Genomic DNA, 13,330 nt, shown 5'->3' on the forward strand with positions numbered 1-13,330 from the left:
AGCAGTAAGCCTGCTGCTCTGAAATTGCAGAACTACTTCTGTAATAGCAGAACTACTGCTACAATAGCAACAAAATTAACTTCTAATATTCAGCAGACAGTGTTTGCTATTTTCAGTAAACTTTTTTCTGAGAGTGTGGTAAGCTTAAAAAAATGATTGTTGGTATGTTGTATTTGAAACGTATCAATTTCGGATGTGATACAATTACCACATTAACCACGCTCGACAACCCTTTCTACTAGCTGTACTTTTTCCCAATGCATGTGTTTTTGTGTAATGACAGACTTTTTTTCTGTGGCAATTACACTACTTCCGTGGTACACATGATTCTGTGCATCTGTTGGAAGTTGTATTGATGGCTTTTCTCGAAAGAGAAACAAACAAAAATTGTAAAATTTAATGACTTTCGCCCTAACAGGCAAAAAACTTGAAAAAATATAACATCTTTATTTTGAAGCTATGGATCTTTGGCTCGTTTTCATTTTTAAAATCCTACGAATAAGGAAAAATCTTAAATTTTGTGCCAATTTTTTTCAACGGGATCAAACTTCATATGAACTTCAAACGCACTGAATGTAAAAAGATACAGTAATTTATTAACAAGTAAAAGCGTGCTAAGTTCGGCCGGGCCGAATCTTATATACCCTCCACCATGGATCGCATATGTCGAGTTCTTTTCCCGGCATCTCTTCTTAGGCAAAACAAGATATGGTCCGGTTTGGACCACAATTAAATTATATGTTGGAGACCTGTGTAAAATGTCAGCCAATTCGAATAAGAATTGCGCCCTTTGTGGGCTCAAGAAGTAAAATAGAGAGATCGATTTATATGGGAGCTATATCAGGCTATAAACCGATTCAGACCATAATAAACACGTATGTTAATGGTCATGAGAGAATCCGTCGTACAAAATTTCAGGCAAATCGGATAATAATTGCGACCTCTAGAGGCTCAAGAAGTCAAGATCCCAGATCGGTTTATATGGCAGCTATATCAGGTTATGAACCGATTTGAACCATATTTGGCACAGTTATTGGATATCATAACAAAATACTACGTGCCAAAATTCATTCAAATTGGATAAGAATTGCGCCCTCTAGAGGCTCAAGAAGTCAAGACCCAAGATCGGTTTATATGACAGCTATATCAGGTTATGAACCGATTTGAACCATACTTGGCACAGTTGTTGGATATCGTAACAAAACACGTCGTGCAAAAATTCATTCTGATCGGATAAGAATTGCGCACTCTAGAGGCTCAAGAAGTCAAGACCCAAGATCGGTTTATATGGCAGCTATATCAGGTTATGGACCGATTTGAACCATACTTATCACAGTTGTTGGATGTTATAACAAAACACGTCGTGCAAAATTTCATCCCAATCGGATAAGAATTGCGCACTCTAGAGGCTCAAGAAGTCAAGACCCAAGATCGGTTTATATGGCAGCTATATCAAAACATGGACCGATATGGCCCATTTACAATACCAACCGACCTACACTAATAAGAAGTATTTGTGCAAAATTTCAAGCGGCTAGCTTTACTCCTTCGGAAGTTAGCGTGCTTTCGACAGACAGACGGACGGACGGACGGACGGACGGACGGACGGACGGACGGACAGACGGACGGACATGGCTAGATCGACATAAAATTTCACGACGATCAAGAATATATATACTTTATGGGGTCTCAGACGAATATTTCGAGTAGTTACAAACAGAATGACGAAATTAGTATACCCCCCATCTTATGGTGGAGGGTATAAAAATAAGTTTCTTATGCATACACAGATAGTTAAATGAAAAGTTTTTTTAGAATCACAATCAATGAAAATTCATTTGTTTCTATTCATAAGGCATTTCATAAATAAGTAAGCGGTAAAGTTTATAATTTTTGATTCCATGAATAGACTTTAGGAACAGCAGAGGGATATGATAGATCATACATTTGTGACTTAATGAATGCTCGCTTATCAGCAGGTTCTGGGCGTACCGTGGCTAGGTCTGAAAACAAGAAAGTGGTAAGGGAATTCAATTAATTAGAAAATGCAACCATTCATATACTCAAAGTCCTCATGTACGCTATATAACACTCACCATTCTTATACGCGTAGTGCATTATATCGGCCGCAATTTCTATTGAGCACTCTGTTATTCGATCCAGGGGCGGATACAGTGATCCTTTGGCCAAATCTTCTATTGTACACTGCTTAGCTAAACTTTCGGCTGATATAAGGAACACCTCCTCCGGTATGGTCAACATGCCGGCGCAGAGAACACCCAAGGCAATGCCAGGAAAGATATATGAATTGTTTCCTTGGCCGGGATAGAAGGTTTTACCATTGTATTCGACGGGATCGAAAGGGGAACCGGAGGCAAATATACATTTTCCTTTGGTGTATTGGTAGGCCTGTTCAGCAGTACATTCTGCTTTACTGGTCGGGTTTGACAAGGCAAATATGATGGGCGATGGATTAAATTCTCCCATCATTTCCAGAATTTCTTTGGTAAATGCTCCTCCAATAGCCGATGCGCCAATCAAGACTGATGGTTTAATGGTTTTTACTGCTTCGCGTAGTGAATTAACAGGGGCATGCTCTTGAGCAAAATGTTGTTTGTGCTCTGTTATTCCGCCGGCGGGGCGGTTTTGTACTATGAGACCTTTACTATCGACCAACCAAATGCGCTTCTTTGCCTCAGTCTTAGAAAGACCCTCTCTAATTAGAGCCATCAGGCAGAGGTTGGCTATGCCTAGAGCTGCTTCTCCAGCGCCAAAGAATAAAATGTTGTTATCCTTCAATTTAGTTTTTTTAATTTTCAAAGAAGACATAAGACCTCCCACAGCAACAGAAGCAGTGCCCTGAATATCGTCGTTGAATGTACAGAAATCTTCTCTGTACCTGGCTAAAAGGTTGAAAGCGTTGGCATTAGCAAAGTCCTCGAATTGTATAAGACAATTTTGTCCATAACGACGCTTAACAGCATACATGAATTCATCAAGGAACTCGTCGTAATCTGGTCCCCGAGTGCGTGGGCGACGCAATCCAATATAGAGGGGATCCTTCAACAGCGACTCTGTGTTCGTACCAACATCCAATGTAACGGGTAGGCATTGATTTGGCTTTATTCCTGCCAATGCGGTGTACAACGCCAATTTGCCCACCGGAATACCCATGCCGTTAGCTCCTAAATCTCCCAAGCCCAGAATCCGTTCACCATCGGTTACTACAACAGCTCTTACATCGGTTTCTGGCCAATTCTACAAAATGTGTTTACAAAAAATTAGCCATCTGTTATTCATTTGGTTAAGGCTGTGCTCTTACCTTCAGTATATCGTAAACATGACCCTTATCCTTTATGTTTATATATAAACCCTTTGGGTATTGGTATATCAAACTGTATTTTTGACAAGCCAAACCCACTGTAGGTGTATATACCAAGGGCATCATTTTGGCAACGTCCGCCGTAAGGACCATGTAAAATAAGCGCTCATTTCGCTCAGCTAGACTGTTCAAATACATAAATTTATCAAGATCGTTACTTAGTCTGTCCAATAAGAGCAGACAATGCTCCACTTGTTGTTTTTCTGTTTTTATTACGGCTGGCAAGAGACCATGTATTCCCAGAAGCTGACGTTCTTCTATTGAAAAAGCTAGTCCCTGAAAATAAAGAGACAGTTCAGGATTCAAATATTCCAAAACACTCTCGCAAATAATAAAAGTTTCAAAGCAATTTAAAGAAATATTTTAATACACTTGTACCTATGTCTGCGTTGAATGGACTTGATCTCTTTTTGAAATTGTCTTCTTTCCTAATAGACTTGATCGCTCAAGTATTTAGAATTTTTGCCCAAATAGACTTCAATGAAGTATTTGAATTACGCTTAGATGCAAAAACCGTTAATATATAAGAAACTTGCATATTATATTGTAATGGGTTTAAAGAACCTAAGTTTAAGATCTCGTTAATTTATTCAGTGTTTAAGTTTATGTCTAGATTTATTTGAATCCTTTTTAATGCGTTTATATGTGCAATGAACTCCAAATATTGTGTTGAAGATATAATTATATACAGAAACAAAATAATGAACTCTCGTACTGCGTAGGAGGTGATTTTTTTATACCTATTGGATTTCGTTTTAAAAATATAACAATAATACAAATTCAGAAAGAGTCTATAAAAATAACTATATAATTTAATTCTTAGAGATTACGAGTATTAGTTGGCGCAGAGAGTTTCGCTACAACCTGAAAAGGCTGTTTGAATGAAGATTGTTCACTAATATTTGCTTTTTGCAGGTACCAAAAGGATCACTCCATTCATTGCCATAGACCCATCTTAGATCTACAATATAAAAGACTCGCTTTATTTCCTGTCTTATTTTCACGCCAAATTTTGGGTGCAAGACATTTTCTCTACTCCCTACTTTCTACTCTACTTCCGGCACTAAGTTCCAAATTTGATCATTAATTGGAATCTCATTTTGTCGTGATCGGTTTACATGACCAGTTTAAGAGTGTTTTGTATGTGGGGTGCCTCCAAATTTTTATTTCAAATTCGTACACTACTCTTAAATACCTTTTATTTGACACCCATATTGCCTCAATCGATAAACATGGATGGATTTTGGGTGGGGCATTCCCCCAACTTTTTTTACCTCAAAGTTTGTACCAATTTCGCGTTTTAAGGTTATCACAAAACTTCGCACACATCAGTGCACCCATATCGGAGATCTGCATTTTGAAAATTGGGGTAACGGCTCCCCCTTTCCCTAATTTTCGAAAACGCAAAATTGTGGTAAAGAAGATCCCTTAAAATTAGACAAAATATATCTAAGTGCGTCTAATTCCATACTGCCACTTTACTAACACGTCTATCCTCATTTAATACTATTTCCCATTTTAGACTTTGAATGTTAGGCGAAATGTGCATGAAAATGTGACTGTATGTGATACTCGCATTAAGGCATTTAGTATTTTTTATTCTCTCATTATGTAAAAAATCATTTTTTTTAACTGAATGATTAGTGTTTTGCAAAAGTAAACATAAAATAAAAAATATTAATTACTTGTTAATATCTTCCAAGGTTTTAATCAACAAAAGTCATTGTTTTTAAAATAAAAACAGAAAAAGATGCGTACACCCCTGCGCCTGTTCATTCGTTACTGGCTCGACAACGAATGATATAAAGAGAATAAGAAAACGTGTGACTTGCCATCAACGTTACCGTAAGAGGCTGAACATCGCTGGTTTCCAGTCCATTTCGAAAACATGTAAACATTTGAAATGACGAGTTATAAAAATTCCTCTATCCAGATTAAAAAAAATAAGTGGCTGTAAATTGTACTTTGAGACTACAGGCAAAGCAATCGCATTTTTAACGAAAACAAAACTAATCATGAGATACAGGTAAACCTTTTGACAATTTTCACATGCAATACAAGTGTATCAAGAGGTTATCAAGAAAAAATATACCAGTTTTGCTGTTCATGTATTGATGTGTAAATTAGCTAGAAGCCCGCCACACAATCCTTATCAATTTGCAACTCTGTATAGGTGTTACAAGTGGCTTACATATGTCAAGTGTTCTGTTTTCACATCAAATGGCTGACACAGAGTGTACTGGTTTCATTTGACGTCATATGGCAACTCTTGCCCTATACACAAAATTTGGGGGGTTTTAAACAACTAATCATCCACTGGCTGTATACTGCATTTGTCAGATTTATAAAGCTGTATGATATTATAGTCTGGTAAACGGTACTCCAAAAGTCCACCTACTATTCAATTCTTGGTCGGGGCTAATGGATGGATACTGTTTTATCCTTGATACAATACCATATATGAGGGCATCGTGGACTAAATATTGTCTGAGCCGCTATTCGATAAAATGACAAATGTACCACTATACCTAAAGGAGCTAATTGGAGCTACAGTATACCTGGTAATAAAAGATACGTAGACTTATATGCGGACAATTCCTGACTGGAAGTCCATATTTGCTTTGGGGTGTACTCTGAAGAACCAGACTTGTCTTGACAAGAAGTTTTCTCTATCACTGTAGTGTCAAGCAGACACTAAGTTATAATATAGAAGCGACGGTTGACATAAATTTCTTCTCAGACAGTCAGGCAGCTATTAAATGTCTAGAGAACGTATTTCTGAATTCGGAAACAGACCTCGACTGTCGCAGATCTCTCAACGTGCCACGGAGATATGCTAGGAACTGTAGTACAGAAAATTATAAATTGAATCAATTAATTTATAATAAAATGTGAAAAAATTTTAAAATCCAAACCAAGCATTTGACATTCTAATGGGATTTGAATACAACTCTGCAGTTGGATAATTCAATTTTAATTGGCAATTTTAATTCAACCATGATCGTGCTCGCTATAACAGGTACAACAGAAGCACCAGGTAGTGTACCGTAAACAGCTGAGTAAAATTTTTTCTCGCGATGTGCACTATCTGTTTTTGTTGTGTGTGTATAATAGTTAAGAACCATACCACACACAAACAACGAAAAATGGCGCGAACTAGTAACATACTCAAAATCAGAGTTGCATTAATCACAGATTTTGACAGATAGTGAACTCAATATTTTGTTGTTTGTTTGATGGGAAACTATGCTGATAGACTGAAGGCAGTGTTGCCAGTATTGGGTGTTTCTTCCCGAAATCGAGATTAATTTTCGCAAATGGGGGCCACATTTTTGACTTGGGATTCTGAGCAAAAATTTGGGATTTTTAGGGTAGGCATTTTCTGTTCAAAATGTTATTTTTACCTCTACTACAACATTTTCTACATCCATTTTTGATAAATATTTAGATAACATAAGTCGGTACAATTTAAACAAAGTAATACTTGTTGTGTTTTATTTCACTACCATATAGTGCATGTCACTATTAACTGGTTATTATTATCTGTAATTGCATGCTATCGATAACTATGCAGGACATCTTTGCACTGAAATTCTATGTAGAACAGTCATATGCATTGGATAAGATAAAAATAAAATAAAGTAACTGTATCACAAATATTACGTTCCTGTTTTTATGCAAAACAGCGCGAAACACGCGTTATCGACTATTATTGCATGATAACGATAACAACCGTTCTAGTTCAACTTGAAAATGGTTATCTTTCCAGTACATCTGATTTACATCGAATATACAATGCTGAAAAACAGACCCTATAACGCTGTGCATTTTTTAGAACTTATACAATATATCAGTGCTTTCACGTGACACACATCCATAGTTGGTTGTATTGGGTTGCCCAAAAAGTAATTGCGGATTTTTTAAAAGAAAGTAAATGCATTTTTAATAAAACTTAGAATGAACTTTAATCAAATATACCTTTTTAGACACTTTTTTCTAAGCAAGCTAAAAGTAACAGCTGATTACAGAGTCACAAGCTGTGAAAAAAATTGCCAACGCCGACTATATGAAAAATCCGCAATTACTTTTTGGGCAACCCAATAGTATTCACTTGTAATTGGGGGTTTTTTGGGGACAAAGGGTTCGAAATTTGCGGACAAGGGGCGGACAAATACTGGCAACCGTGTCTGAAGATTGGAAGTTCTAACAAAACTCAGCATGCGAAAAAGAATTGCGTTCTCGAAGGTTAGAGTTTCTGTAAAAGACACACACATCGATTTCGATAAATCAATTTAGATTCGATAAATCAATTTAAAATAACGGCACATCGCATACGCCCTTATTTTACCAATTCTATTACAATGATCACGCATCATGATGTGCCATGTTAACTGAGCATTACACAGTGTAAATATTTAACAAATGAATTTTAAATTGTTTTATACATTTTACCTACAAATTCCCTATGCATGACAGATGTTGATCGAATGACTAATTAATTAGTGATAATTTTTGACCGACAACAGATGATTTTCACAGCTGTCGATCTTCTAATAAATCTCGGGCTAAAGAAAATTAATACAAAAATTTAGACGGAAAAAACATCATTTAATTCAAGCATAACTTTGTCCGATAAGCACAAAGTTCATCTTGTCTAGCATTTCATTTACATACCACACCCCTTCAAATGAAATGCGATGAACATGACCAGCTCAATGATGATAACTTTATATGCAATTGCAATAATAGAATAAAAAAGTGATGACGCCTAGATTTGAATGATAATGAACGAATGTCCTATCTAGTTTTTTTTTTTTTTAAACATTCAAAAACAGAGTCACTAAATTTATTGAGTTTCAGGGGGCATTATTATCTTTATATAAAAATCAATTAGGCGATGATGAAAATTTTATGTCGCTGTATTACTGAATAATTTAGCACCTACGCATACGGTGCGATATGCGAACATGCTCACAAGGCAAGAAAAGACGAGTTAAATTCGGCCACGCCGGATCTTATATACCTTCGACCACTGATCGAGTTCTTAACAGTTTCATACGACATGCATTTACCTAGAAGACACTTGACCGATTTGAACCATTTAAGAATATCTGTTGGAGGTGGTAACCTTACATCAGAAGCAAATCGGATAATAATTGTAATCTCCAAGGTCTCAAGAAATCAAATAATTTATGTATGTATGTATGTATTTATGAAGCTGTGCCAGGTTATGTATCGATTATATAGCATAGATATTTGAAGTCATAGCAAAACACAATCTTCAAAATGTCATACAAATCGGAAAGCATACAAAAACCATGTTTAATGCGCTATTACACGACATGTGCTTTAGATAAATGCTGTAACTTTCTGCATCTACAAGACTTTCCTTATTTGACTTTCAGTCAAATACGAATAGAGCGCGCTCTAATCGGCATGTATTTTCATAAGTGTTGTAATTTTTTTTATAGACGTGTGTCTACATGCATGACCCAATCCATTTTTCTTATTAAATTTTTCGTACTTGTCAAACGTCTGCAACTTTCGGGGTTGCCACTTTTGAAAAAAAAAACATGATACATATGTAACACCAGCTTTACACACAAATTTACTTTCATCGCTTAATACAACCTTGTTTTAGAAAGTAAATTTATTTTCCTATTTCGTATAAATAGTAAATTTAAAGGCTAAATACAAACTTTTTTAAAACAAGTGCTTTTGTGCACGCTACTTAGATGCTCACCGTATATGTATAATAATAATAAATTTCCCATGAACATTCCATTAAGGAGCAGGGGATATTTCTCTCATATCAGTGAGTGCAGTCCTATCAAAAATTTAAGCTCAATGATAAGGGGCCCTCTTTTTGTATGCCAAGTTCGAACGGCGTGCCGCATAGCGACACCACTTAATAGAGAAGTTTTTATATGGCAGGATGCGGGGAAGATGATGATGTCATACCGGTACTTAGGTGGAGACACAATATCAGACATGAACCAACTTAGGGGAATGGCATTGAAAACAATTAAGGATTTTGTAAGTACAACGGAATTCCTAACTTAAAATTTTCTTTTTAGAGATTACTTTATAGTTTTTTAGAGCGCACAACAAGCCGATTACAGACTTAGGTGTATGTCTATAGTGGCATGGGGCGGATTAATATCTGCACCCTTTTTTCAACCTAACCTAAACTAACCTAACATGGCAGGGATAACCAATGCTAAAAATTTGTGTGATGTTCAAGCGTTCGGCGGCGTAGGCGGCGATGCTAACCTCTGCGCCAACGTGGTCTCCACCGTATATGAATGTACCAATAATTTTGATGGTCATAAAAATCGAAGACGATTTAACGGTATTCGTATTCTGTTAGTCTGTTGTAACTGTCTCACGTAACTGCCTTTGAAAATAAAGCCCCAAGAGGAAACTTGATATTTAAAACCTTCTTGTCCATATGCATGTTAAGTTTGAAACTCCTATACATGCAAATCTCCTGATTTTATTTCTAGATAGCACTGAACTCACCACATTTTCACTCAATTTTTATATAAATTGAATTTATGGCTCATACTAGCCCTTCATACGCAGAAAAAGACGTCACAACAATATTGATAAAATGTGTATTAAAAAATGTTTGCCAGATATTGGTAAAATGCGCCTACAAACAGTATTTATTAAACATTTACAAAAAGTTACTAATATTTTGGGTTAATAACAAAATAATAATAAATGGCAAAATTTTTTTTCTATATACACTTGATCCAAGTATGGTTCACATACGATTTTTTTTCTCTGAAAAACCGTATAGCGAAAACACCGATTTAATTTTTGACTACAATGAATCATTTTTGTTTTTGCGTCGGTGTAGTGCGTTTAAGTTATTGCCTCCAATATATATATATATATATATATATATATATATATATATATATATATATATATATTATAAAAAGCACACTAATTGGTTTTTCTTCTGAAGAATCTTGACCAATCTTTACATTAAGTATAGGGTATTTAAACATATTATTTTGAGCATCTGGCAAGTCTATATGTGTCAAATATCAACAATCTCTTTTAAGCAGGATATATGTATGTAATTCACATTCACATAATAATTTAGCAGACTTCCCACTAGTTTCAGCTCCGTAATATTCTTAATAGATGAGGTCAAAAAGCGTGCCAACATCTTCACCACAATGACGGGCAATGACATAGGAAATGCTTCAACGTCTGATCATCTTTCCCACATGCCCTACACCCGTGTGTGTCCCATTATGATACCACAACCATTAAATATTTGTTTTATCCCTTTAACTTCACTCACCTTATTGTACTTCTTATTCTGCAAACGTTCAAGTCCTGTCACGCTGCCGGGCACCTCATTATCACCCTCCGTACCCCATAAGCCAAGTCGGTCACGAGGTCCATTGTTCAAAGGATTTCCATTGTAATAATCCATAATTGAAAGATGAAGACACTTTTTAATTTGCTTTAGGTCTCGTACTAATAACGTTGAACAATTACGCCAGCTTTTGTGGCATATATTCATAAAGATTTCGCAGTTATAAATTTTTTAACATTTAATTTTTTCAAATGAAAACGATTCCAGTTTAGACAACAATTTTTGATTGTGTTCCCTTATAGACGTTGCACTGAGCAATGAACCATCTAGGGCTTTGCTATTTTATTTAACACCGCGCTAATCTTCATAGTGTACAACATTTGTACTATACACGATCCAACTACTGTTTGATTGTCGGCGGGCAAACTACGCTCAACATACATTGAAAAAAGCAGCATGATTATTTTGATTGTTGTTAACAGACTGTCGTACGATTTTTTTTTATACCCTCCACTTTAGAATGGAAGGTATACTTAGTTCGTCATGCCGTCGATAAAATGGAAATTTGCTCGGACAACGCTCAAACCAATGAGTACGTCCGATTTAAGTTTAAGCTGAATGATAAGGGACCTGTTTGCTATTGCTGAGTACAAATGGAGTGCCGCAGGACGGCACCTCACAAATGTCGCCATTAGTAAGGCGATGACGTGTTTAACGTCATATACAGGCAGCTAACCCCATCGCCGCTTTGGCCTGCCTGACATATTGATCTAATGCTCCATAAAGAATAAACATTCACTATCGCAATGACAATCAAAATCGATCTAGCGATATCGATCCTTTTTTCCATACATCTTCCGAACGAAAATCTATCCGGTTCAAATTTTGCACAAATTGCAGCAGGCCCATTGCGATTATAAATGGGCCAAATCACACTCTCCCAGCAAGAGCTTGGTAAGTATTTGTCATTATATTTGGCATGTAAAGTAATGGATAACTCATTATCCTTAGATTTACTAGCTGCTAAAATATAACGAGTTATCGATATCAATACCATCTGTGTTACCGGTAGTACGAATGTCATTACATACAACATTCGATGAAGCTCAAGAATAAGCACTTATTTTAATAATATACAAAAATAATAATTATTGGGTTGCCCAAAAAATAATTGCGGATTTTTTATATAGTCGGCGTTGACAAATTTTTTCACAGCTTGTGACTCTGTAATTGCATTCTTTCTTCTGTCAGTTATCAGCTGTTACTTTTAGCTTGCTTTAGAAAAAAAGTGTAAAAAAGTATATTTGATTAAAGTTTATTCTAAGTTTTATTAAAAATTCATTTACTTTCTTTTAAAAAATCCGCAATTACTTTTTGGGCAACCCATATAACCTTGGTATTGATAAAAATTATCCCCATTAGTACCGCCCGTTATAAGGTTAAGCTTAATGATAAGGGACCTGCATTTTATTGGCGAGTCCGAATGGCTTGCCGCAAAGCCACACCACTTAGGAGCTCTAGGAGGGAAATACTGCGTCATTATTAAAATTAAAAAATATTTTTAATTTTAGGAAATAGGATGAAAAATGCTCCTTTTATAGGCTCATTACAATATATGGAGAGATCGGTCTATATAGCAGCTATATCCAATTATGGTCCGATCTGGACCATATCTGACAGGAATGGGTAGGGGTCTACCAGAACACACCGAGAAATAACCAGAAAGGTTAGCTCATTCAAACACTAATAAATACTTATTTTTAGGCATCGTTTCTAATTACTTTTACATGGTGATGTCTTAGGAGGAAAGTCCTTCCGCACAAGCATACCAATAGTTCAAAAATAAGTACTTATGCCTAAGCATAAAAGTTTTCAAAAAAAAATACATATTATCTTAGTTGAACGTTGCTAAAAATAACTACTTAGACACAAACATATTCGCGCCATTTCCCATCACCACGTTCTCAATTCTCAGTTTCTTTGAAGAAGATACATTTTATATGAATAATTCAAATTATAAATGAAATTAAAACTTTACCTTCTTTACAGCCGAGAGTTGAACAAAGAACCTTTCGTTTTCAAAGCAGACGCTCTACGCATTCATACACATTACTATTGTTCGAATAAAACACTGTTTTCTCCTTTCAATATTAGCTAATAACACAAAATCAAACTTTAATTCTATTTCCTATGAAATAGAATTAAAGTTTGATTTCTGGTACCCATCTTAACCTTTTTGTTGTACTCAGTACCTAATAGTCCAATCTGGTCCACATTCCCTATATGGCCCAATCTGGACGACGTTCAACCAAAAGGTTAAGAGGGGTACCAAAACGCACTGTTGCAATTTCATCAAAATCGGATGAAAAATGCTGCTTTTTTGAGCTCAATACTCTATAACGGCAGATCGGTCTTTATGGCAGCTATTTCCTATTTAATATGGTCCGATATGGGATGAAAAATTTTCCTTTTAAAGGCTCATTACACTATATCTGGAGATCGGTCTATATGGCAGCTATATCCAATTATGGTCCGATCTAGATGATGTTCGAGATGTGTAGAGATCTATCAAAACTCCCTGTTTCAAATTTCATTAAAATCGGATAAAA

The 13,330-nt window shown here is 35.8% G+C and overlaps 1 protein-coding gene across 1 annotated transcript; it reads right to left on the reverse strand.

The window, feature by feature from the left end:
* Nucleotides 1-1,768: 1,768 nt before the first annotated feature.
* LOC106087940 (NADP-dependent malic enzyme) lies at nucleotides 1,769-11,099 on the reverse strand. The gene is made up of 4 exons (XM_013253161.2): nucleotides 10,704-11,099; nucleotides 3,323-3,658; nucleotides 2,097-3,258; nucleotides 1,769-2,003 (listed from the first exon to the last, which is right to left on the reverse strand). The coding sequence occupies exons 1-4, from the start codon at nucleotides 10,926-10,928 to the stop codon at nucleotides 1,885-1,887; spliced, it is 1,842 nt and encodes a 613-aa protein (XP_013108615.2). The 5' UTR covers nucleotides 10,929-11,099; the 3' UTR covers nucleotides 1,769-1,884.
* Nucleotides 11,100-13,330: the final 2,231 nt, after the last annotated feature.

This window comes from Stomoxys calcitrans, chromosome 2, assembly GCF_963082655.1.
Source record: "Stomoxys calcitrans chromosome 2, idStoCalc2.1, whole genome shotgun sequence".
Taxonomy (NCBI): Eukaryota; Metazoa; Arthropoda; class Insecta; order Diptera; family Muscidae; genus Stomoxys; species Stomoxys calcitrans.

What these genes read in the sequence shown, in the direction of transcription:
- LOC106087940 (XM_013253161.2), bottom strand. Translation starts at nt 10,928, where the DNA reads ATGAATATATGCCACAAAAGCTGGCGTAATTGTTCAACGTTATTAGTA. An exon ending in AGAATAAGAAGTACAATAAG is followed by an intron (nt 3,659 to 10,703) that starts GTGAGTGAAGTT and finishes CTTTATTTTCAG; the next exon opens with GGACTAGCTTTTTCAATAGA. An exon ending in ATGTTTACGATATACTGAAG is followed by an intron (nt 3,259 to 3,322) that starts GTAAGAGCACAG and finishes CACATTTTGTAG; the next exon opens with AATTGGCCAGAAACCGATGT.